We start from the raw sequence: 26,418 nt of genomic DNA on the forward strand, positions 1-26,418 counted from the left end.
GAATTTGCACTAGAAGGTTTTGCAGCCAACTGGAAACAAAGATATTATGATGACTAGTGTTTAAGCCCGTTACATTAACGGGTGCTAGAATATATGTCTGTCTGTCTTTCTTTCTTACTTTCTGTGTCTCTCCCTGCCCCTATCTCTCTTCCTTTCTTTCTGTCTTTCTCCCTCCCGCTGTCTGTCCTTCTTTCTTTCTGGTTCTCTCTCTGGCATCCTGTCTGTCTGTCTGTCTTTCTTTCTGTCTCTCACACTTCCCTGTGCAGCAGCAGCATTTCCCACCCTTCTCTGTGCAGCAGCAGCAGCATTTCCCTGCCTTCCCTGTGCAGAAGCAGCATTTTCCCCCCCAACACACACACACTTCCCTGTGCAGCATCAGCATTTCCCCCCCCACACACACACACTTTCCTGTGCAGCAGCAGCATTTCCTGGCCTTTCCTGTGCAGCAGCAGCATTTCCTGGCCTTTCCTGTGCAGCAGCAGCATTTCCTGGCCTTTCCTGTGCAGCAGCAGCATTTCCCGGCCTTTCCTGTGCAGCAGCAGCATTTCCCGCCGCCCCCTTCCCAGCTGCCGTGGCTTCGGCATCTTCTATCCACTGCGGCCAACCCTAGCGGAAACAGGAAGTAGTCAGAGAGGGCGGGCCACAATAGACAGAAGAAGGCGAGGCCAGCGTTAGCGCTGTGCAGCGCATTTCTCTTAATTTAAACGCAGGTGAGCCAGCCAGAAGGAGGAGGTTTTGGCGGTGGTGGTTTTGGCGGTGAGTGAGGGCGGGAGGGGGGAGTCGCTGGTTGTGCTGTGTTTCTCCGAGTTGTCTGGCCGCCGCATCCGCACTCCTGTTGGCCACGAACCTACTGATCACAGATCAGAGATCACGGAAGCACGCAGGTAAGTGCGCATGGTGGCTAGGGTTTTATTATATAGGATGTGATGCCACTTTATGTAAATTTTCACCATTTTGGGGGTGAAATCTCATGTAGTTCTTAAAATTTTTTTTGTCAAAAGAACTGGGTTGTTTGGGGTTTTTTTTATTGTTGCTTTTTTTTTTCTGCAAGAGCCACCTTGTTTCATCTTGGACCCGGCCTTGCTTTGGTCATAATTAAGGTCAAAAAAGACATACATCATTTGCATGTGCGGATTCTGTTATACAGAGACATCTTTGGCACCCTATTGTATAATATGCAAATAAGCTAGGGATGTGATATTTTACAGTAATTTTATAAATGACCCCTCAAAATGGACATCAAGTTGTGCTATGCAACTGTGATGTCATATCAAAATATCATGTTAGCAGTGTTTTCAGGCATTGTGGTACAATGGTTACCTTAATGGAGGGCCATGTCATCATTTTGTTGGATTTTACTGAGAATTATTCCTTTATTATTCAGGGTACGGTGCAGGGATTTCATTGGGAAAATAGTCAGGCCACACTCCACTCTTTAGTTGTTTTTCTGGAACCTTGATATCCAATGTCTTTATATGCATGATCAGTGGCTGTTTGCTTCACGACACAATAGCTGTGCACATGTTTTGAGGAAGCTCATTGAACATTTGAAGGACATTTTACCTGTTTTAGAACATATTTACTACTTTAGTGATAGTTCTGCTCCTTAATACAAAAATTTAATTAATCTTTGCAATCATAATAATGACTTTCATGTCACAGTTGAATGGCACTTTTTGGCACCAGCCATGGAAAATCACCTTGTGATAGGATTGGAGGAACCATAAAACATTTAGCTGACCATGCTAGTTTACAGCCCCCCTTCCCCCCCAAGAACCAAATTTTGACACTAAAGGATCTGTTTGACTTTTGTGACAAGTGTCTCTTGTTTCCCAAAGGAGGACATTGAATCAGACCTGTTCAGGATGAGAGATTTAACAAAGGTCATACAGTTGCTGGGATGGGAAAATCATCAATTCTAGCCCACTGATGCAACTAAAATTTCAAATGACGCCACCCTCATTCAGTACAATATTTTCCTACCCTTCAAGTGTCCAGCCTCCAATCTGGTCAGTATTTAGCTTGCATCTATGACAATTCTTGGTAGATTGGCCGCATATGCGAGATCTCGATTGAGGAACATGATTATCTTGGTCAACATTTTGCACCTCCAAGGTCCTGCCTGGTCCATTTTATTGGCCACCCCGTAGAGACACATGTTAGGCTCCACAAGAGCATATTATTGCTATCCTTGATACACCCACAACAACTTCATTAGCAGGCAGTACATTATTCACAAGTCACTTTATCAGCCATTGTTGTAATGTTCAAAAGCATTTATAAGTTAGAAAAAAGTCAATAAATGAATTTTTGTAAAATTGCAGTTTAATAAATTTTGTTATGCTGTGCCTTTTCTTGTCTTGTGCTTAAATAAAGCTTGAAATTAAAACCCTGCTATTCAGAAAATTTATCAAGACAAACTAATGCATCCCCTTAACTATTCCCAATCCTGTAAATTTCCCAGCAAAGTCTCAACCATGTAATCAGTACCCTATCCTGTAATTTTCCTGGAAATGTCCAGGGTATCCTCTTTTGTAATCTGCCTAGAACTACAAGGTATTGGTGGAATAGAAACCACTAATGTAATGTAATAACCCGTGACTGATACCTTGTCTGATTATCAGAAGTGACCCCTAGGTGATGGGGTTGCCAGTTTTGCTGAATTGGCAGTGGCTCAGTTACCACTGACCAACGCAAGGTAATTATCATACCACAGTTTTGGAACAACTTTCACCAATTTTTGAAAATACATCTAAGATGTGTCGTAAGTTTAAAGCATGGTAAGCACAATAAGCTTGGCTGCACTGTAAAATGTTGCATCTCTAGCTCATTTGCATGTTACACAATAGGGCACCAAAGACAGCTCTGTATAACATACCCCCTTTTATCAAGCTGCGCTGCCAAGCAGTGCTAGTTAAATGCCAAGCTGCCCATTCTATTTCTATGGGAGGCTCGACATTAAGCTTACACTGTCAGCAGCAAAGCTTGATAAAGGGGAGGAGATAATGTATCCATGTGTGCAAATGATGCATGTCTTTGGGGCCTTAATTCTGACAAAAACAAGGCAATGTCCAAGATGAAACAGGGTGGCTTTTGCAGCAAAAAATGCTATTTCAAATGACATAAAGAGAAAGGAAAAAAAAGTAAAAATTTGTATTAAAAAGTGGCATCGCTTCTTTGGCTGTAAAGCCGCCTAGTGCTCATTTTGGTTTCCAAACTTTGTACAGGAACTTAGTAGCAGGAGTTGTATTAATACAAAAAATTTAAGTTTCCTGACAGGTTGTGTTGGGCTGCAGCGCCTGGACAAAGTGGCTGTTTTGTGTTATGCAGTGCATGGCACTCTGAAGGTGACTATTCAGCTGTCTGTAAGTGAACCAATAGAGATCCAGCTGAAAAATTTTGCATGATATACTTGTAGTTTGAATATAAGAATAGCCTAGTGACCCTAGTGAATGTCCACACAAAATTTTATTCAATTTGGAGGAGGTTAAACATGTTTTTTTTTTTTTTTAAGGGAACCCTACCTGAATAGCCTGCTTCAACTGCAACCATTTAAAACTTTATTAGCATTTTGAATATGTAACAGTCAGTGACCAATTACAAATAATATTACATAACATAATGCAGTTATATGCGGTCAGTGGCTGACAAAGAGGTGAGAACAAAAATGGAAAGTATCCTATAACCAAACAAACTAGTCAGATGTGTGTAAATGAAATGAGAAGTATGTCTTAAAGTCATAAGAACTAGTTATATATTACTAGAGTGCATCTTTTGCTCGACTCAAGACTAACAAATTTGTTTAAGCACAAAGAGGTATGACGAAACGTATTAGTCTAGCTCACTGGAACCTGCAAGTAGGCGATGTGTCCCCATATTATGGGTCAATGGGTCCCACATTTTTGTGAATCTTAAGTGAGTTTTTACGTTCTGCTGCAACTCTTTCATAGCATGCATATAAGCAAACTGTATTCCACCATTCATTATAAGAAGCATTGGAAAAGTCCTCCAATTGGTGAATATTATTCAGAGTGCAATTAACAAGAGTAATTGTACTAAATGAGACATCTATAATTATAAAAGTGTTTGTGATGAATTAATAATAGAGATGAAGAAGGGATATGATAGTGGCATTAAGATACCTGTTATAGAAAGTATGTTTCCAAATCTGAGTCCAGTAATCCTTCAATAAAGGGCACTCAAATGTCATATGTTTCAATGTTCCTATTGACAATTTACATGACCAACAGATCTTCTGCATTAGATTTCTGTAATTTTGATAATTTTAGGGGTGTCCAATAGGCACAATGCAATAGGAAATAGATAGAGACTAGAAGTCCTGAATATGTATACCCTAGAGGAAAGGAGGGACAGGGGAGATATGATTCAAATGTTCAAATACTTGAAGGGTATTAACGTAGAACAAAATCTTTTCCAGAGAAAGGAAAATGGTAAAACCAGAGGACATAATTTGAGGTTGAGGGGTGGTAGATTCAAGAGCATGTTAGGAAATTCTACTTTTCGGAGAGGGTGGTGGATGCCTGGAATGCGGTCCCAAGAGAGATGGTGGAGAGGAAGACGGTGACGGAGTTCAAAGAAGCGTGGGAAGAACACAGAGGATCCAGAATCAGAAAATAATATTAAATATTGAACTAAGCCTAGTACTGGGCAGACTTGCATGGTCTGTTTGGGAGAGGATGGGCTGGGGAGAGCTTCAATGGTTAGGAGGGTATAGATGGGCTGGATTCGGTTTGATTTCAGCAGTTGGAACCCAAGCACAGTACCGGGTAAAGCTTTGGATTCTTGCCCAGAAATAGCTAAGAAGGAAAATATTAAATTGAATCAAGTTGGGCAGACCTGATGGACCCTTCAGGTCTTTATCTGCTGTCATCTACTATGTTACTATGGTCGTGAAGTGCATGTTTAAGTTGGAGCCATTGGAAAGGGAGGTAATTTAAAGAGGAAACACAGCTTGTCATAGGGTATCCAGTTGCTCCCATTATATAGTTGTCCTAAATTCCAAATGCCTGAGGATTTCCAAGTTTTCCAATTTACAGTGTGGTTTTGTATTTTAATCTCCGAATTGCACCATAGGGGTGTATATAGTGATCTGTTCCATTTGATATTTAAGAAACTATCAAGTTCTTTGACAGCTAATTGAGATGAATCCAGTATATGAATCCAGCCAACCTAGAACTCAACTCAATCAACTACCCCATCCAAACCACCATAAAACTACTAGGAATAACTATAGACAGATGCTGTACCATGCAACCGCAAATAAACAACACAATATAGAAATCCTTCGCTATCATGAGAAATCTCAGACAAATTCGGAAATTCTTTGAAAGAACACAATTCCAGCTTATAGTACAATCCCTAATCCTAGGACTACTGGACTATTGCAACATCCTCTACCTCCCATGCCCAACCTTTATGACCAAACAACTACAAACAATCCAAAATACAGCTTTAAGACTCATCTACTCATTGAAAAAACATGACCATATCACAGAAGCCTACATCAACTCACATTGGCTACCAATCCAAGAAAGAATACAATTCAAATTCTACTGCATGTTATTTAAAACTCTTAACGGAGACAGCCCGTCCTACCTGAACAACCGCCTCATCCCAGCATCCACAACCAGACACAGAAAAACACACTCCCCATTCATTCCCCCCCCCCCCCCGATCAAAGAAGTAAAACGATCAAAACTACATGACGGCCTCCTAGCCACTCAAGCAGCAAGACTAGACAACCAGATCTCCAACCTTCTGATGTCCACCCCAGAATACAAGACATTCAGAAAAGAACTAAAAACCATACTTTTCAAGAAATTCCTGAAACAGCCCTAACCTCACATACTCTCAACAACACTAATAATAGATAAAGGATCTACCCTTTACTATCATAGCAAGGACAATTGTAGTTTATAAATCTTCTGTTAAGCCTCCCTGTTCTTAACTACCAAAGAAATGTCAAAAGATCTAATCTCTACCACTCTAGCAATTCTATTGTTATCCCATTGTAACCCTGTTTATAAATCTTTTGTAAGCTGCCTTGAACCGCAAGGTAATGGCGGAATAGAAATCCCTAATGTAATGTAATGTAATATAATCCTTGAGGAGGTTATAAATGGCAGGTAAGTCAAATTCATCCACCAATAAAGTTCTTGATTCAATCGCAGCCATGTTGACAGTGTATCATTATGATCATTTCAAAGAATCCACCGAGAGCATTGTCTGAGGAGGAAGGCATTATGATAGTCTAGAAAATTTGGTAAATTAACTCCTCCCTTCTGACGAGATTGTTTCAATTTTTGTAAGGCTATTTTAGGTACCTTATTATTCCATAAAAACTTGGATAATTGTTGATCAAATTTACTGTAGAATGATTTTGGGAGTAGGGTAAGTAGCATACTTAGAGGATAGAGGATATTTGGAGTAATCACTATTTTAATAGACTCTAATCTCCCCCACCAGGTGAGATTCAATGGTGTCCATCTCTTGATTATGTTTGTAGTTCCATCTATAATGTCTGTGCTGGTATACGGGCCAAAATGGATTCCCAAATATTTTAGTTTGTTTGCCCATTGAAAGTTGTACTCATCAGTAGTATTCTTTAAAACATGTTTATTGATGTATTTAATTTGTAGCCTTAGAATTTCTAATAAACTGATATAGTGTCCAATAGGACCGGGAGAGATTGTGGATTAGTATAAATCAATACATCATTAGCATAAGCAGACATCTTCACTTTCATTTTGCCGCAAGCTTTACCTGAGATTTGGGGATTACTTCAAATTGAAATCAATAAGGGTTCTAAAGCTATTATGAATAAAAGAGGGGACAGGGGGGCAACCCTGTCTTGTCCCTCTGGTAGGGCGGAATGTAGTGGATGTTATGCCATTAATTTTGAGTGATGTGGTCGGTGATGTATTCAGCACTTTAATCAACGCTATACAGTAATTCTTTCATCTAATCCAAACCATGTTAAAGCCTTAAACATGAAGTCCCATTCGACCTTATCAAATGCTTTTTCAGCATCTAGTGCAAGGGCTAGAAATGGTTGAGAGGAGTTTTGAACATGTTGTATAAGTGGAGGCAAACACTAATATTGTCACTTGCCAGTCTGCCCGCCATGAACCCATTTTGTTCTGGTCCTATAATTTTAGGCAATATTTGTTGTAATCTGTTGGCCAATATTTTGGCATATAATTTTGCGTCCACATTTATTAGGGACAAAGGTCTGTCGAAACTGTTACCAAGAAACTTTCAGATCATGAAAAGTCTTTTCAATCTATCCTTCGGCCTAAGCCCAAGCCTCAGCAGTCTCGACTTTCTAGACCGCCTTTGATTTATCAGCGGCGCTACACCCCTCGTCAGACTCCTGCTGCGAGACAACCGGCGAAGAGACAGCCTCCCCAGAAGGCTCAGCAGAAACCTCAGCCGCCGGCTGCACCGAAGGCTACTCAGCCTTTTTGACTCTCTTCCAGGGAACATAACCGACCTCGTTCTGCATCCCCCTATTTTTCCCATCGGGGGTCGCCTCCATCATTTTTACCATCGATGGGAGGCTATTACCACCGACCTCTGGGTCCATTCCATCGTAAGAGAAGGATACTCTCTTCATTTCCATTGGGTCCCCCCGGACCACCCTCCAAGAGAGTATCCTTCCAACTTAACGCAGACCGCCCTTCTCCTTCAGGAGGCTCAGGCTTTGCTTCGGCTTCGGGCCGTCGAGCCGATCCCGGTGGACCAGCACAACCGGGGTTTTTACTCCCGGTACTTCCTCGTCCCGAAGAAGACGGGCAACCTACAACCCATCCTGGACCTTCGAGTCCTCAACAAGTTTTTAGTAAAGGAGAGGTTTCGCATGTTGACCCTTGCTTCTCTCTACCCCCTCCTCGAGCGGAACGACTGTTTATGCTCTCTGGATCTCAAGGAGGCCTACACTCACATTCCCATTCATCCGGCCTCCCGCCAATTCCTCAGATTTCGGGTGGGACATCTACATCTGCAGTATCGAGTGCTTCCTTTCGGCCTGTCCTCGTCTCCCAGAGTCTTCACGAAGTGTCTGGTGGTGGTGGCCACTGCACTCCGGAACAGGGGTCTTCGGGTATTTCCCTACCTCGACGACTGGCTCATCAAGGCCCCCTCTGCTCCAGAGGTCATTTCGGCGACCTTGACCACGATCTGCTTCCTGCAGAGCTTGGGCTTCGAGATCAACTTCCCCAAATCCCATCTGCAGCCTACCCAGTCCCTTCCCTTCATCGGGGCGGTACTGAACACCATTCAGCTTCGAGCATTCCTTCCTCCTCAGCGCATGGATGCTCTTCTTCATCTCTGCCAGTCTGTATCTTCTTGCCAGTCCATCTCAGTGAGACACATGATGGTCCTCCTGGGCCACATGGCCTCTACAGTTCATGTGACACCCTTTGCCAGGCTCCATCTCAGAATTCCTCAGTGGACCCTAGCTTCTCAATGGACTCAAATGTTAGACCCGTTGACTCGACACATCATAGTCACTCCTGCTCTTCGGCAGTCTCTACTTTGGTGGATGACCTCTTCGAATCTATCCAGAGGTTTGCTGTTTCACACTCCTCCTCATCAGAAGGTTCTCACAACCGATTCCTCGGCCTATGCCTGGGGGGGCTCATCTGGATGGGCTTCGCACTCAGGGATTCTGGACCAGTGCGGACCGCCTCCATCAGATCAATCTTCTGGAGCTCAGAGCAATCTTCTACGCTCTTCAAGCTTTTCAACATCTGCTTCACGACATGGTGATCCTCATCCGCACAGACAACCAGGTCGCCATGTACTATGTCAACAAGCAGGGGGGCACGGGATCGGCCTCCCTCTGCCAGGAAGCTCTCAGAGTCTGGGATTGGGCAGTTCGCCACAATGCCTTCCTCAAAGCTGTCTACATTCAGGGGAAGGACAATGTCTTGGCAGACAACTTGAGTCGACTCCTCCAGCCTCACGAATGGACTCTCCATTCCAACCCCCTTCATCAGATCTTTGCACAATGGGGGACGCCTCAGATAGACCTCTTTGCGGCTCCCCACAACTTCAAACTGCCTCAGTTTTGCTTCAGGATCTACACTCCTCATCGCCTCAAGGCAGATACCTTTCTGCTGGATTGGAGGAATCGATTTCTGTATGCGTTTCCTCCATTTCCTCTCATTCAAAAGACTCTGGTCAAATTGAAATCGGACCAAGCCACCATGATTCTCATAGCTCCTCGGTGGCCCAGACAACCTTGGTTCTCCCTTCTGCTTCAACTCAGCAGCAGGACACCAGTCCTTCTTCCAGTGTTTCCTTCACTGCTTACTCAGCATCAGGGATCTCTGCTTCATCCCAACCTGCAGTCTCTCCACCTGACAGCTTGGTTCCTCTCAACGTAACTCCTCATCAGTTTTCTCAAGCGGTGAGGGATGTCTTAGAGGCTTCCAGGAAGCCTGCTACTCGACAATGCTACTCCCAAAAGTGGACTAGATTCTCTTCCTGTTGTATTTCCAATGCCAAGGAGCCTCAGCGAGCTTCCCTATCCTCTGTGTTGGACTATCTTCTACACCTGTCTCAGTCTGGTCTCAAGTCTACATCTATAAGAGTCCACCTGAGTGCTATTGCGGCTTTCCATCAGCCTCTACAGGGGAAACCTCTTTCTGCTCATCCTGTGGTTTCCAGATTTATGAAAGGACTTTTCCATGTCAATCCTCCTATCAAACCTCCTCCCGTGGTTTGGGATCTCAATGTCGTCCTTTCTCAACTCATGAAGCCTCCGTTTGAACCTCTCAACAGGGCTCCACTTAAGTATCTCACTTGGAAAGTGGTTTTTCTGGTGGCCCTCACGTCTGCTCGCAGGGTCAGTGAGCTTCAGGCCTTGGTGGCGGATCCACCTTTCACAGTATTCCATCATGACAAGGTGGTCCTCCGCACTCATCCGAAATTCCTGCCTAAAGTGGTCTCTGAATTTCATCTCAACCAGTCCATTGTACTTCCAATATTTTTTCCAAAGCCTCATTCTCATCATGGAGAATCGGCTCTTCACACTCTGGACTGTAAACGTGCTTTGGCTTTCTACCTGGATTGCACCAAGCCACACAGAACTGCTCCTCAACTTTTCGTCTCCTTTGATCCGAACAAGTTGGGACGACCTGTATCGAAGCGTACCATCTCCAACTGGATGGCGGCTTGTATCTCTTCCTGCTATGCCCAGGCTGGATTATCCCTTCCTTGTAGGGTCACAGCCCATAAGGTCAGAGCAATGGCAGCCTCTGTAGCCTTCCTCAGATCGACACCAATTGAGGAGATTTGTAAGGCTGCCACTTGGTCCTCGGTTCATACCTTCACCTCTCATTATTGTCTGGATACTTTCTCCAGACGGGATGGACAGTTTGGCCAAACAGTGTTACAAAATTTATTCTCTTAAGTTGCCAACACTCCCACCATCCCATTGAGGTTAGCTTGGAGGTCACCCACTAGTGAGAATACCTGCCTGCTTGTCCTGGGATAAAGCAATGTTACTTACCGTAACAGTTGTTATCCAGAGACAGCAGGCAGCTATTCTCACGTCCCACCCACCTCCCCTGGGTTGGCTTCTCAGGCTAGCTACCTGAACTGAGGAGACACGCCCGGTCCATCGGGTGGGAAGGCACTGGCGCATGCGCGGTGCGGGCATCTCGAAACTTCTGAGTTTCTTCAAGCAAGACATGCTTGTGAGACGTCCGTATCGGGGCTCTGTCGGATGACATCACCCACTAGTGAGAATAGCTGCCTGCTGTCCCTGGATAACAACTGTTACGGTAAGTAACATTGCTTTATTGTCTTCCTTAGTTAAACGGGGATGGCTAATTGAGTCAGTTAGGAATTCCTCAGCATTTTGTGAAGACAATTCAGTAGAATAGAGGTCTTCATTGAACAGTTTGATTTCTGATATAACTTCTTTAGGGTCTGTTAGGATATTCCCTTGCTTATTTTTAATTGCATGTATGTTAGATTTTTCTTCTTTAATTTTTAAATAATTAGCCAGGAGATGTCCACTTCTGTTATTCTTACTGTGGTAGCTGGCTGTTTGCATAAAGATTGAATTACCAGCCTGGGTACTTAACAATATATTATATTCAAGTCTCACATCTCTAAGTTCTTTCAGTGACTGCATATCAACTGGGTGTTTAATTTTGACCTCATACTCAGTCAATATTTTCATGGTGATTTTCTTTTTATTTGCTTGGTACGCTAGATGTCCAGCTGGCATGATCAGGTTTATTATTAGCGAAGTATTCTTTTAGAACAGTGTTTATATGATCTATGAACTGCTTATCTTCTATCAGCGCATTATTGAATCTCCAAGTGGAAGGCTTAACAGGTTTAGAGATATCATTCAGGTGTAATTCTATCGCAGTGTGATCAGAAATTGAAATTTCATTAATTTTAGCAGTGGAGATATTTTTCGTCATATGCTTACTTAGCAAGAAGTAATCTAGTCTGGAATATGAATGGTGAGGTGACGAATAAAACATATATTGTGATTCATTATGGTGAGTTATCCTCCATGTGTCCACCAAATTGAGTTGAGAAATCATATTATGCAAAGTGTGCCAAGCACATGTGATTTTGTATTTAACAGTTGATTTTCTATCAATTGATGGCTCTAGCACTAGATTGAAATCCCCCAGCTAAAATATATGACTGTGAAGTATTGGCTATAGCTGTCGATAGAAATTCATTATAAAACTCTGGGTCATCTATATTCGGTGCATATACATTTATTATCGACATTTATTATCGATATTATACTAGCACCAAGCTATAATTGTAATGCAATCCATCTTCCCACTGCATCGTTTTTCTGACTCGGGACTTTCAAGTCAGGTCTGTTCCTAACTAGTATAGCTGTTCCATTTTTCCCTTCATGTGCAGGTGAGTAGTAAACTGTCAAAGACCAAGTAGTCTTCAACTTGACAGCTTCCAACGCTGATAAATGTGTTTCTTAGAATAGGGTAATGTCTGGAGATTTTCATGAGCTGTAGTTCAATATCTTTTTCCATTTAATTGGATTATTGAAACCCTTGACATTAAGGGAGAGAAGTTTCAATGACATGCACCAGAAACTTTGTTTATCTATCCTATTGCTGTTCTAGTGAGCTATAAGAAACACCTTAGCATGAGTTACAAACACTTGTGAAAATGATGGAGGACATAATACACACACGTCTGAAAGGTGATGCCCCATCCCATTCATCAGAAAAATCCAGAATGGGATATGGGCATACATTCTCTACAGGAAGCGAGTAGATTAGGACAGCACAGCTACAACTTAGCAGTCAATGTTGTCAGTAATATTTATTCGTCCTAAAACACTATAAGAACTACTGCAGAGGCACTGTGTCATAAGCAAGTGTTACATTTACAGTAGAGCCACTAATATTCAGCTCAGCTCCTTAGTTCCTTAACCAGGGGGAGTGTAATACACATGTCTGTTGTATAGCACACACAAACGCACAATATTGCCCCTTCACATATGAAAACAAAAGCAATTATGGTCATAAGATAATAATATTCCATAGTGTAGCATTGGAGATCTATAACCAAAGCATTTATCCAATAACGAAAAAGTATAATATAATGTTGCAATCTCCCTTCCAATCTCTAACAAGCAGTGTAACATTCAACAACTGAAGGCAGCTATGTAGAGCTAAGCAGTAACACAAACTCCTCATTCCAAAGCTGAAATGTGTAACGAGGTACAGTCTTTGAATAGTAGCACATGGATTGGCGGTGGAGAAGAGATAGATGAGAAATTATCACAATTATTAAGTTCCCAGATATACCTTCTATTATCTTGATAGGCATGACTGCACATATTTAGAAAACAATAAAACAATAAAAAGAATACAATATAAATATGGATTATACTATCATTCAAAATGAGGTTTAACCATTCATATATATTCCTCCCATCCATCTCGCATAACTCAGTCTTATCAGGTCATTTGCAGTGGAAAATCAAGTTTGTACCAATTAGCATTGCAGAGTAATAAGTAGACCTTTCAGCTAATAGCACATATCAAATATCTAAGAATATAATGCAGGCAGTAAGTTATAGTTTTGTGCTGTCGTACTATAAAGTTATAGTAGCGCCTTCATTTGTTATTAACTATGCATGGCACTAAACCACTACTATGCCACATAGCACAACATAAGGGGAGAGTGTGGTGCAGTGGTTAAAGCTACAGCCTCGGCACCCTGGGGTTGTGGGTTCAAACCCATGCTGCTCCTTGTGACCCTGGCAAGTCACTTAATCCCCACATTGCCCCAGGTACATTAGATAGATTGTGAGCCCACTGAGACAGACAGGAAAAAATGCTTGAGTACCTGAATAAATGCCTGTAAACCGTTCAGAGCTCCCCTGGGAGAACAGTATAGAAAAAATTGGATGAATGAATGAATAAGCAGCCCATGTACAGACTGTATTGCATTATGTCATGAATCAGAGAAACTTATAGCCATTAACACTATGCATCTAGTATTATGTGGATTCATACAGTAAATTTATGAAAACCTGGTTAACATAGTTGTGTTTATATAGTGAGGACATCTGCATATATCTCACTGAGTACTGTCACTGCTTTGCGATAACAAGTAAAAAGAATAAGACATATTGTGCAATAAAATACTGAAATGTTCATAGTGATCAAGCCTATTGACTAAATCACTAACCACACTCTTAATTCCACTGCAAACTTAAATCAACAAGATCTATACCACAGTCATACCAGTCAACATTCATACTGTCCACTACCCTTAACAACTGACCCTCCATTCCATGCTTCAGAAATAAAAAGTTTGGAAAGTATGGCCAACAAGTATTTTGCTTACAAGAGTCAGAAGATTAGTTATTATAGCAGACAGGGATTCATAAACATGACTAAGCCAACATCTGACAACTTTATCGCAAGTGTTAAAATCGTTGTTTAAGGCAGGCAGGGCTTCTCGTGCATCTGACGATGCCACGCAGCTCACCCTAGGCCTAAGCCCGACCAGACCACATGGCGCCACCATACCTACATTCCAAAGTAGAAGCAAATATGAGACCAAAGAGCACAAGCAGAAATCGGTAGCCATTATCGATTACTTAAGATCATTGCATTCGAAGCCAAGGAAAAACACTCAAGGTTCAGAAGAAGGAACTGCTAAGTCCAGATAGTAGATGTCTTGAATTTGCACCGCTGAGCTAGTCAGCAAAGCGCCATGTGGTCTGCCATTCTGAATGTAGGGAAGAAGAGAGAAAAATAAAAGTACACTTAAACAATGAATATCGACCCCATGCATTGGTAACCTTGCACCATTTCGTAGCACCATAACAACAGGCAAGTGCCGGAGTCAGCTTGATTGCACTCTCTGTTGCGGCATAATAGATATAGGAGCCGAAGCTAAATTATTGTGTGCTCCGCTAATTCAAACTTCATCTATGTTGGAAGGCTGCAATTCTTCTAGGTATTCAGCGAGGGCAGTCGGTTCTACAGAACCGACTTCCCTCGCTGAATACCTAGAAGAATTGCAGCCTTCCAACATAAAACCTGAGCATGGTTGAGTTTCAAAATGGATCTACTTGACATTGACTCTGCAATGCATCATCACTTGAATTCATAATTTTGTGTACTGTTTTCTCACATGTACATGTTTGCAGTTCAAAGGAAGTAAATGTGAACAAGAATAAGCAAAATGTTTTATAGGCTCTGCATAGATTATAGAATTATATTTATAAAAATGACAATTCCCCTTCCTATATATAACAGTCAGGTAAAGTAAAAAATTAAAAAAATATACTACTTTTAATAAACCCCAAAAGCACAATTCATTAAACATTTTTTTATTTCATGGCTATATTAAGTGGTGGGTTTTTTTCCTCTACCGCTTTTTGATTGATAGGTTGTAGAACTGACATTACATCTCAAAATAGTGATCAAAAAACCTGACACATTTTAACCCATAATACTGTACCTTCCCTTAAATATCAGGGGACAGATACTGTGTTTTGCTTCCTTTATACTGCTATGTCTCAATAATTGATTTGTTTTGTAATTCTGTAAACATACTAATACTAACCCCCCTCTTTTACTAAGGCGCACTAGCCGATTTAGCGCACACTAAAGATTAGTGCATGCTAATGCGTCCATAGACTATAATGGGGTGCGTTAGCATTTAGCGCACGCTAAATTGGTTAGCGTGCCTTAGTAAAATGATCCCTAAATGACTAGTAGTGATTACCTTAAAAGCCACTGAATAAAGTTAGAATAGTCTGTAGGCAGTATTTCAAAGGTATTTATGTAACTTATCTTAAATATATTCTAGGTATTTTACTGTGTTCTGGCACACTTTATTCACATTATTTGACTTCATTTCTCTCTCGTACTGCTCTGCTTCCCTGCCTCCCCTTATTCTTTGAGTAAATTAGGTCTTCAGATTTTGAGTTTGCATGACCAAAGTGAAATAAAATTGACTTTAGAGCACGTAACTAATCCAAAATTGCTATTTGTATTTCAAAATGTTTCATTATTATTATTATTTTTTTTTGGGGGAGGGCTCTTGTCTCTTCAGAACATACTTTTAAAATGTGTTTTGTTTTTAATTTCATTCAGGTATGTACCTCCTGAACAAGCGAAGGTAGTGGCATCAGTCCATGCATCTATTTCAGGTTCTTCAGCTAGTAGTACAAGCAGCACGCCTGAAGTGAAACCACTTAAGACTCTTTTGGGAGAATCTGCACCACCATTGCACTTAAATAAGGGCACACCTAGCCAAGTGAGCATTAAAAACCTTGAACGTGTAAATTCTATTATAGTGCCTCAAAGAAGAGTCATCTTTTATGGCCCTTAAAGTGAAAGAAAAAAATTTTTGTTCACAAAGACATCACAGAATTGTAATGAAAAGAATATCTGAACAAAAAATATTAATTCTAGTATGTTTTACGACAGTATGTTTTACGTAATATTGACATTGTTCAAAGTAACTGGCATCGTGGATTGTTTTGTGGTATGCAGACTCCAGTGTGTTTGAATTCAAAAACAGAAATGCAGCCAAATATATAAGGCTACTTTGGGGTTTTTATCTGGTATTGGAAGGTCATAGTACTTATCATGCTTTCATGAAGTTATTTTTACTGTGATGCCTCTTGTTTTGATAAATATTTATTACAAATATGGCAAAAATTTTGATTCATTTTGGAGTTAATATAAACAAATCCTACATATTTAATGCTTTATTTCAATTCTGAGTTGGTGAAGGGTTTTGTTTTGTTTTTTCATCTTACTAGTCAAACACCATCTTATTTATTTATTTTGTTGGGGGGGAGGTAGAGTACAGTAAAGGTACAGTAAAAGTTGTTGCTTTAAAGCCCATTAGTTTACTGCGAGAGTCACTAAACTGTGGCCTGACTTTTCAATGGAATCGTCTTAAAAGAATGGTACTTCTCAAAGAATGTTTTATAAAATACGCTTGCTATACTGCATTTTCTATAGCTAGGTCAGAGCGATTTACATACTAAAATTCTAGAAGTCTTGAACTCCATTAAAATAGGAAAGCAAACACTCTTAACCTAAAACTCAGTGAAAGGACTAAGAGGGGAACTGTTCCATCCCCCAAGCAACCAGACACCAACCAAAAAAATTAGTAAAATGAATTCTTTATAACCCAATTTGTAGTAGTAATTTTTAAGATGGGACTTACATTTAGAAAATATGATTCTGAATTAGATATAGGGCAGTATGGCCTAGAAAAAACCAACAACCCTGTAAATTTCCTTGTGGATTCTTTTCCGAGTACTGATAAAATCATCCAGTGAGTTAATAGATTTGAAATGATCATATGGGAGTGTCTGGAATGACCATGCAGGATTTTCAGATGTCTTAAAGACAAGAAGGCATAGAATCTTAAATCCAGTACCGTAAAGAACAGGTAACTCTCAGAAAACTACTTTTTTTTTTTTTTGCAACTTTTACTAGGTCTACTAAAGATGGTCTTACTTTAAATGTCATAAGTTATCCAGTTGAACCTCACTATGAAAATTTTGAGTCCACCTGGATAGGAATTTAACGATGGGAGTCCAGATGGATGCCGTAGTCTGCAAATGCTTTTGTGCACTCTGGAAACTGTGCAGCATTAGATCTTATTTTGAGAACTCGGCATTCCAATTGCTGGTGCAGGTGGTTATAGACTATTGTAATATAGCTTTGTTAGCAAGCTATCACAAGCATCTCCACAGGCACCGCATGCTTCAAACACAGCGGTATGGTTAATCTTCAGTTTGAGACAAACAGATCACGTAACGCTTTATTTTTGCAAATTACATTGGCTTCTTTTTGAGGCACGCATTAGTTTTAAACTAGGTTGTTTTTGCTTTAAGGTGCTTCAAGGCCTATTACTAGGATACTTAATAGATCATTTCTTTTCTGACAACTCAAATCGTTCTTCACAAAATTTGGCATTTTTTTGTATTTCCATCTGCCAGAGTTTGTATTTATAACAAGAATCGTGGTAGATTGCTTTCTTATCAGGCAGCTCTATGGGATTCAGACTTACATCCTTTTCTATTGTCCTCTACCTCCTATTTACATTTTAGGAAACTGTTAAACATTTATTTCAGAAATATTTGGCTGCTTAAAGTTTGACTGGAGGTTTTTTTCTTTCATAATTCATTGTAGATGTACAGTCATCTTTTACTGTTTGTTACCTGCATTGAACTGCATGGTATTTATATAGAAGGTGAATCAAGTGATCAAATTTCAAGCTCAACTGAGTGTTTAGTGGTATTCTGAAGCATTTGGAGATGATGTAATTGACTCTTGGCAAAGCCAACATTAAACAGTATTACAGTAATCTAGTCTCTAATTTAGAACATGAACCAGAATGTTTGTGGAAAGAAGACTGTGAAGGGATTGTATTTTGCAGAGAGTAACAAAGCCAAATTTCAGCAAAAGAGATCTGAGTCAAAAAAGTAAATCCCTGATAGCAGAAAGTATTTGTGAATAGGACAGAGATACCAGTGTGGGGACCAAGTTAAGTTTAGGGTGATAGACTCAACAGGTTATGTTTTTTCTCAGGATTTAGGGTAAGCTTATGAGGAACAGAGCCATTCAGAAAGAGTTGACAGATAAGTTTCTAAAGGCTTTAATTTAGGGAAATAGGCAGTGTGTGAAAGATCAGCATAATAAATGCCTGGATATTGAAATCCTGAACCACTGAAGCCAAGGGACTGAACAAGATGTTAAAATTAGCAGTAGAGAAAGAATAGAATCCTGGGGAACACTGCAAACTTGGAGTGAAAAATTTTTGAATGAGGCTATGAACAGTAAAATATTTGATTACAAATATGAAGAGAACATTCAAAAACGGTGCCATCCAAAACAATCTGAGTCGCATCAATAGAATTTTATGAACTACTAAATCAGAAGCAGCAGATTGGTAATATAGAGCTCTTATTCTCTCTTGATCTGACTCTAGGATAGAATGATCTCACTAAGAAAAGCAGTGGTTTCCGTGCTATATGTTGTGAAAAAATAAACCAGACTAGTTTGGGTGCAATTTAGCAGTCAATATGAGCAGAAGTTGGTGAAATACTACCCTTTTCCAGCAATTTTGAAAGGAAAGATGGAGTGTGTTCTTGCCCTGCCTACCTCTTAGAATCCTTGGTGTTCCAGGGCTTCCAGACAAGGAGTGATTCCTGTTGCTCCTTAGTAGTAGTCCAGTGGTACTACTGTTAGAGATCAAGCCACCAATATAAGAGCCCTGGTGCCATTGTAAAATGAGTTTTCAAGGTGCCAAAAAGGAGGCACCCACTTGTAGGTTTGTCTCCATAATATCTGCTGTTCAATCACTAAATGTCTTTGTTTAGTTTTGGCATTCTGAAGTAAGTTGTTAGTGGTAATGGTGAATATATATTTAGTGCCTTTCAGCTATATTACTTGAGTCATAGAAAAAGGATATGACTTCACCAGAGGCAACTGGGGTCTTCATCTGACTCATGAGGGAAAATAGCACTGAAGAAAAGGTTGTTTCAGAATCTTCCCTCCATCGCCGCCTCTCATTTGAGGTTGACATTATTGATAGTTTAGACTAAAATGATATCAATCATATATACTTTTTAGATAAGTTTTTGTGACTATGATTAAATAAGTGAAGCAACATCCTTGCTATTTTTCTAAGTGATCTTAATGTTCACACCTTTAACCAGTTCATATATTTGGGAGTCATTGTGATGAATTACAGACCATTTCTAGTTTACCTTTTTCTTGGCAAAATGGAACAGGTGGTTTGTATTAGTTAGATGCATAAATTGAGATGAATATTGACCTCTTCTGAAAATGTCCACCAGCCTTTTTTTTTTTTTTTTTTTACACATCTGCAGCTTTTGATCATTCAATAATAAAACCCTAAGCGCGCATGCGTACTTAAGGTTTTCTGATCGCTGCCGCCGTGCTGTGTCCCTCCGTGCCAAATTCCATTTTGGAACACGCCGGCGACTCTCCCCTCCCGCCCTCACTCACCAACTGCTGCCGACGGCACTGCTCCTCTTCAAAGCAGCCTACTGAGGATCGTGGCCGGCTGTAGAGAACCTCGCAGGCCGCTCTGCACCTCGGTAGCAAGTTCCCTCTGACGTACATGATCACATCAGAGGTAACGTGCTACCGAGGTGCAGAGCCGCCTGCAAGGTTCGCTACAGGCGGCCATGATCCTCAGTAGGCTGCTTTGAAGAAGAGGAGGACAGACGCAAACGACAAGGAAGCCATATGCTGGACAGGCCCAAAAATCCCAGTTTATATTCAATTATATATGGTATCTGGTCAATATTCAGTAGTACCTGCTATCTGGACAAGTGACTAACCAGAATATTCAGTGGCATATGGTAGTGCCTCTTTCCAGACTGCCTTAATGCTATCCTGATACTGCTGAAGCGGTGCGGCGATAGAGACAGAAGTTGTCCGGTTAGTGGCGATACTCAGTTATCTAACTGTATAACTGTCCAGATGGCAAGCTTAATATCACTACAGTCTGAATAGGGCCAACACTGGCTCCCTATCTAGATATTTAGTGCTGGTCACATTCTGGATTCTAGTGCTTAATGGCTCAATTTTAAAAAGAGTGAAAAAGGAAATAAAACACTGACAGCTATGGCTCAAATTGGTTTGTCTATTTTCTCAACAGAAATGAGACCCCTTTTTTGTGAGCATCTGGTTGGTGTATCAGCAGGCACAGTAGTGATTTTTATTTTAATTTATGCTCAATTACATCAGAGTTCCAGACAGACATCTAGTAAATCTTGGTTTGTTTCCAAGGATGAAAAACAAGAAAATTTAATTTCCCTCTAGGTCAGACAGTGCTGGTTGTTCTACACAAATAATGAAGCATCATTTTCTTAAACATGAATGCTGACCAGTATTAAGATAGATGCATAATCAAGGTCTTCTCAAAGAACTGGATCAGTACATAGCATATTGTATTTAAAATTACAGAAACATTTTGGCCTTGCTTGCTATAAAGTCTGTGTTGGATTTTTCTACATCTTGAGTTTAGAATCTGATGTTAAGCCTATGTATTCAAGGGGCTATTTCTGAATCATCATTGCTGATGAAGAGTCGTCTTATCTGTTGGTGAATTATGCCTGTGGATTTTACCTGGAAACTATAGTAAATGAAAGTGGAACGGATGCTAAAAGCTTCTTGTATCTTTTCTTTTTAGCCATCAGTTTGGTTTCCAGAATAGTGAGATGAATCAATATTTAGATACAAAGTATTTTGGCTGCCCAAAAATATGATTTAATCAGTAATCTAAAATGAAATGAAATCAGAAGTATGTTTGCTGGCAAAAATATGATTTCCCTACTTGCTATATTGTTACTTAAGCCTTTTGTTGTTTTTATCATGTTGCTTTGATTGGGATGTGTTTGACCCAGTTTTAACTACTTTTTAACCTGTTCGTTTTCATTACTCTGACCAATATGTTCTTAGTTCTCTAAAAAGCAAATAATTTTTATTGTGTTCCTGTTTATAGTCCCCTGTTGTAGGTCGTTCTCAAGGACAACTGCAGCAAGAAAAGAAACAGCAATTTGATCTCCTTAGTGACCTTGGTACAGACATCTTTGCTGCTCCTGCCCCTGCTCCTCAGTCATCTGTTGCAGCAAATTTTGCAAATTTTGCACATTTCAACAGTCATACAGGTACAGTGGTGTGAACTACACTTTAATAACAATTTAATTTAGTACTCTTTAATAAAATTTAATTTATAGATTCCAAAAGTCTAGACATACACTCTCCTCTGGATTCTCTAACTGGTGCCCATGTCATTGTCAGCTGCCGATTGCATGTCAATCACACGATAGCACTGGTTAGAGAATCGCGCCTGATTGTGGAGCAGCACCGGTAAGAGAGGGAAGAACTTTGCCTAGTGCCTGCTCAGAAAAACAATTGCTAGACACAGCTCTTTTGCTCATCTCTCCTGTCAAATCCCTGATTAGCTGAGCCAGCAGGACTTCCGAAGCCATGTGCTTCGGGGCTTCCCCTACCGGCTCATCAGGTACCTTAGGCATTTGGGCTAATCAAGGCCTTAGGCCCCTCCCAGTGCATCCCAGGTTGCACCAGAAAGGGGAAGGCCTGCCATTTTGAAGATGTGGACCTGCCAGCAGGAGGGAGTGGTCATCTGTCCTGCCGATTTTGGGTATCAGGAGGGAGTGCGTATTCCTCCTGCCGATTTTGTGGGGGGGTCGGAGGTTTCCTCAGGTAGGAGGGAGTGGGCATTCTTCCTGCTGATGTTCCAGCAAGGGTACAAGGGGGGTGTGTGGAGATGTTGGGCTCAGGGAAGGGTCTCTTTTTGAAGGGGTACAGGGATCGGTCGGTCAGTGGGAGAGAGGAATCGGGGATCTCCTACTGGTTCAGCTGGTCGCAGCAAGGGAATCCCTTATCTGCTGAGCTGGCAAGGCTCCCTGAAGCTGTGGTTTCAGGGAGTCCTGCCGACTCAGAGGATCAGGTATTCTTCTGCTGCGATCAGCTGATGGCAGGCTGTGGACTATTGTCGCAATTCCCCAGCAAAGATAGGTACCATAAATGTAGGCCAGGGTTTTCTGGGCCTACATTTCTGGTGCCAATCTTTGTGTGAATCGTACCTATGTAGGTGCTTTAGGCTGCTAAATGCCACTTCGAGCGTTGGTCATGCCTACTTTGACATTCAGCGGCCTAAAAGCGCCTTAACATTTTTTTGCCGTTTCTAATGGCATTTCCCAATCTAGGCATCAGTTAGGGCCTATGAGCAGTATCTTAAGTAGACTTGTGGAGTGGTTACACAAAGTATTCGGACTTATTTTTGCTAGTACAGTGGTATCTTGGATTACGAGCATAATCCTTTCCAGGAGCATGCTCGTAATCCAAAATGCTTGTTTATCAAAGCGAGTTTCCCCATAGGAAATAATGGAAACTCGCTTTGATAGGTTCCCACCCTCCCCCCCCCCCCCCCGAGGCCAGCAGCGCTGCTCCCCCCCCCCCACGAGAACCAGCATTGCTCTCCCCGAAGGCCCCCCCGCGAACCGGCACCCTCCCACCCGCGATCCGGCACCCCCCCGCCGCAACCTGAGGTCCCCCAACCCACCCGAACCCTCTTCTTACTTCAGTGTAGCCTCCACACCGGCACCAGCATGTCCTGCCGGTGCCCGAAGATCTGTCTTCTGTGCTGGGCCTTGAGCATGTGTGCATGCTCATGACCCAGCACAGGAGGCAGATCTTCGGGCACCGGCAGGACATGCTGGTGCCGGTGCCAATGCAGAGGCTACACTGAAGTAAGAAGAGGGTTCGGGTGGTTGGGGGACCTCAGGTCACGGCGGGGGGTGCCCGAGGGCGGCGGGGGGTGCCCAATGGTGGGGGGGGGCTCGCAAATCGAGGTGCGCTCGGTTTCTGAGGCACCGATTTTGTGAATGTTTTGCTCGTCTTGCAAAACACTCGCAAACCGGTGCACTCGTAAACCAAGGTACCACTGTACTTTACAACTGTAATTCATAAAAACATTGTTTAATCTTTTAGCTGCAAATGGAAAAGCTGTCTCGTGCCTAAATTTAATATTTTGAATGTGTTTAGGTCTTACTTCCCACCCTCGATTATCTTTTTTCCTATCCTCAGAGATCCAACTCATAGAACAATGTATTTTACCCATGTGTTCTCTCCTGCAGCCTGGGAATTTTAGTCAAAAGACAGTTAAAAGCCCAGCCTCAGTCTTAGCAGTCTCTTCCTTTGCTTCTTCTCCCTGCTGTTCAGATTCTCCCACTCCTTACATTTATTGGGAAAGTGACTACAGCTACAGGAATAAATGAGAATGGTGGGGCCAGAAGTAACTGCTGCTTCCCGAGCACAAGACTATGAATCTGCCAGAAGTGAAGCTGCAGCTCAGATTACATCTCGGCTCTAGCTTGCATATTTCATAGCCTAGGCACTGTTGCTATTGGAGTTAGAGGATAGTCCTAATGCTTGGTGATGCAGGGACACAAGAAAGAGTGTGTGCAGATGCTTTCCACTTATAGGTTTTGTAGGACTGAGGTGCATGCATGTGGTATACCGTACACTTGGGCTGCAGGATCATTGAGGAGGGAAGTAAGAGGATGTAGAAGAAATGGAGAAGTGAGGGTGAGTGGGAATAAGAGGAGAGTAAGAGATGAGACATACAAGTAAGAGATTATGCCTATACACTGTACCCTACTATTCACTCGTCTCTTAACCCTTCTAGGGTGTAGATAGTGTGGGGAAACTTCTGAGCGGGATGTGGAGGGTTCTGTTAATTCCTCAGTACCACCATCGCTCACACACTCGCCAATCTTTTCTCCAAGGGGAATTGGGCCCATTCCTGGTCCTTTTGGCTATTAGAAATGTCCTAAGTAAACTCGGGGAGTTCAGGTAAAAGGGGATGTCATAGTTCAAATAATTGTTTGTCAAATTACAAGAAATGATTACTGAGTAAATCTGTTCCAAAACACTTAAATACTTCAGAGATTAGGTAAGAATAGCAGTAAGGGAAATGAGCTTTGTGATTATGGTTCAGAGTAAAATATAGCAAACTATTGTAAAATGTGTCTGAAGAAAGGACTTATTTGAATCGTCAGCTTATTTAAAGCATATTTCAGTATTTCTTCTGTTTGCTTAGTAGCCAAGAAGAAAATTATCTGCAGATTTTGATTCCCTAATGTATGTTAGACCAATAGTTTTCAAACCTTCCCTGAGGGACCACCAGCTAGTTGGATATTCAGAATAGTCGCAAAGAATATACATGCGAGTACCTGCATGCAATAGACTTGCTTATCTGCTACCTCCATCTCATGCTTATTTTTTTGTGGATTCCCTGAAATCCAACGAGCTGGAATTGCCATACAGGGTCTGTCCAAAGGTCTTATCAAGTTTTCAATATCCTGTTTCTAACATACCCGATTCAGGTACAAAGTAGCTAGAATTGACAGTGACTTTCCCTAAGTCCCTTTAATGGGTTTTTGAACCTTTCCTTTAGGGCAGTGGTCCCCAACCTTTTTTGCACCACGGACCAGTTTCATGCAAGACTATCTTTCCAGGGGGGGGGGGAAGGGATTCATGCACATAATCATTTAAGAGCATAATATTTAATATATAATTTAATCATTACATATATAATGTACATGTAATTATTACATTTTATATTATGCACTTTATTTTTTATTAATATTACATTGTAATATACACAGTATATTAATACAATTCACCATAATGCAGAATCAGTGGGAGCCCTGAGCTTGTTTCCCTGCAACTAGATGGTCTCATCTGGGGGTGATGGGAGAGTGTGTTCTTTATGTCCAGTCTGCTCCTTAATCTCGTGGTTGCTGTCATTGCAGAAAACCCCTCTTCACAAAGATAGGATGCTGGAAATGGAAGCAGGGTTTTCAGTGCTATTGTGGTTATCTTGGGATATTCTGCCATGACTTTAGTCCAGAATATATGGAGATTTGAAGTTATCTCAAACATACTTTTAAGGCCACCGTCATTTGCAATCTCAAGCAGTTGATCATCATCTAGCACAGACAGTCAACTCACCTGGGTCGTGGATCCATGCCTTCCCAGTTCAGGGGTCTTATACTGTACCAGATAGAAAATGAAACTTCTATTACCCACCTCTACTATAATCCAAAAACCCTCCCCCAAACTCATAACCTTTCAGATCCCCTGAAAAAGTATAAAGCTAATAACAGGGGGGGTCTGATAAGAGGAAGGACCTCCCAACCTGGAGCTTCATCCATAACCAAGTAATAACTCAAACAATCACTCAAAACCCACATTTCACTCCATCTCAATCACAATGTCCAGAATGCATTCTTTCATATATCCAAACACCTACTCACACTACTCAAGGATTAACAGAATAACTGTTAAGCAATCAACGTCACTTAGAGCTTGCTGTTCCTCTTCTGCACCGATCTCAGGCACCCGTTCCCATCTGACACATGCTACCATCTTGGAGGAGATACTGAGTAAGAGGAGGGCAATAACTGTGTATCACCCTCATTAATCCAACCTAGGGACTAAGGCCCTCTTCTATCAAACTGCAATAGCAGTTTTTAGCGCGGGGAGCCGCGCTGAATGGCCCGCGCGGCTCCTGACTCTCATAGGAACTCATTGAGCGTCGGGAGCAGCACGGGCCATTCAGTGCGGCTCCCCACGCTAAAAACTTTCACAGTTTGATAGAAGAGGGCCTCGGTATGCATCACTGAGATCTTTGGCATCACTGTGTATTTTACTGTTTAAGTTTAAGCAAAGTGGGAAATCCAGTGATTATCGAATTTGTTCAAGTGCAATTTTGGTGTGAATTTATGCAACTCCTTTCTTCCTCTTTAGAGTTATTGGGGAGATATCAGCAAACACTGAAATCTCGTATGTGTACCATACAATCTTTTCTTGTTTACGTGCCACCACATATATAGCCTCCTCTTGGAAATAATTATGAAAGCAAACCTCAATGTCCTTAACAAATTTGATCAGACCAGTCCCAAGGCTTGGTGAGCCTTTTCCACTTTTCACCTGCTGAGGAGAAACATTGACTTTCACCAAGGAGAGAATATGAAACTTTATTCTCCTCTGACATCATACAATCTTGATACTCTGGATTGTCAGGAACCCCCCTGGGTCTTCAAGTTTTGCTGCCTCCTTCGATTTTCTAAGTCTTCCATGCTCTTAGAAAGATTGTTTTTTTTTTCCGGAAAGTCAGCATACTGTTTCATGAGGCAAGCTGCTCTGCATGATCTTCCATATGCTGTTCCACTTTGTCAGTACAAGAACCAAGTTCAGTCTTATTGGCCTTTAAATCAGAGGCAAGAACTGCTATATCTGACCTGAAAGCTGCAATATCAGCTTTGATGTT

General features: G+C 41.5%; 1 protein-coding gene across 11 annotated transcripts in view; it reads left to right on the top strand.

Annotated features, from left to right (window-relative positions):
* The window catches only part of AGFG1 (ArfGAP with FG repeats 1), a 133,342-nt gene that overhangs the window by 33,077 nt on the left and 73,847 nt on the right, over positions 1-26,418 (top strand). For all 11 annotated transcript variants that reach the window (XM_033958388.1, XM_033958399.1, XM_033958390.1 and 8 more), the window contains 2 exons: positions 15,651-15,813; positions 21,058-21,223. In XM_033958388.1, the coding sequence (XP_033814279.1) occupies positions 15,651-15,813; positions 21,058-21,223 (329 nt within the window). The remainder of the gene's footprint in view (positions 1-15,650; positions 15,814-21,057; positions 21,224-26,418) is intronic.

This window comes from Geotrypetes seraphini, chromosome 9, assembly GCF_902459505.1.
Source record: "Geotrypetes seraphini chromosome 9, aGeoSer1.1, whole genome shotgun sequence".
Classification (NCBI taxonomy): domain Eukaryota; kingdom Metazoa; phylum Chordata; class Amphibia; order Gymnophiona; family Dermophiidae; genus Geotrypetes; species Geotrypetes seraphini.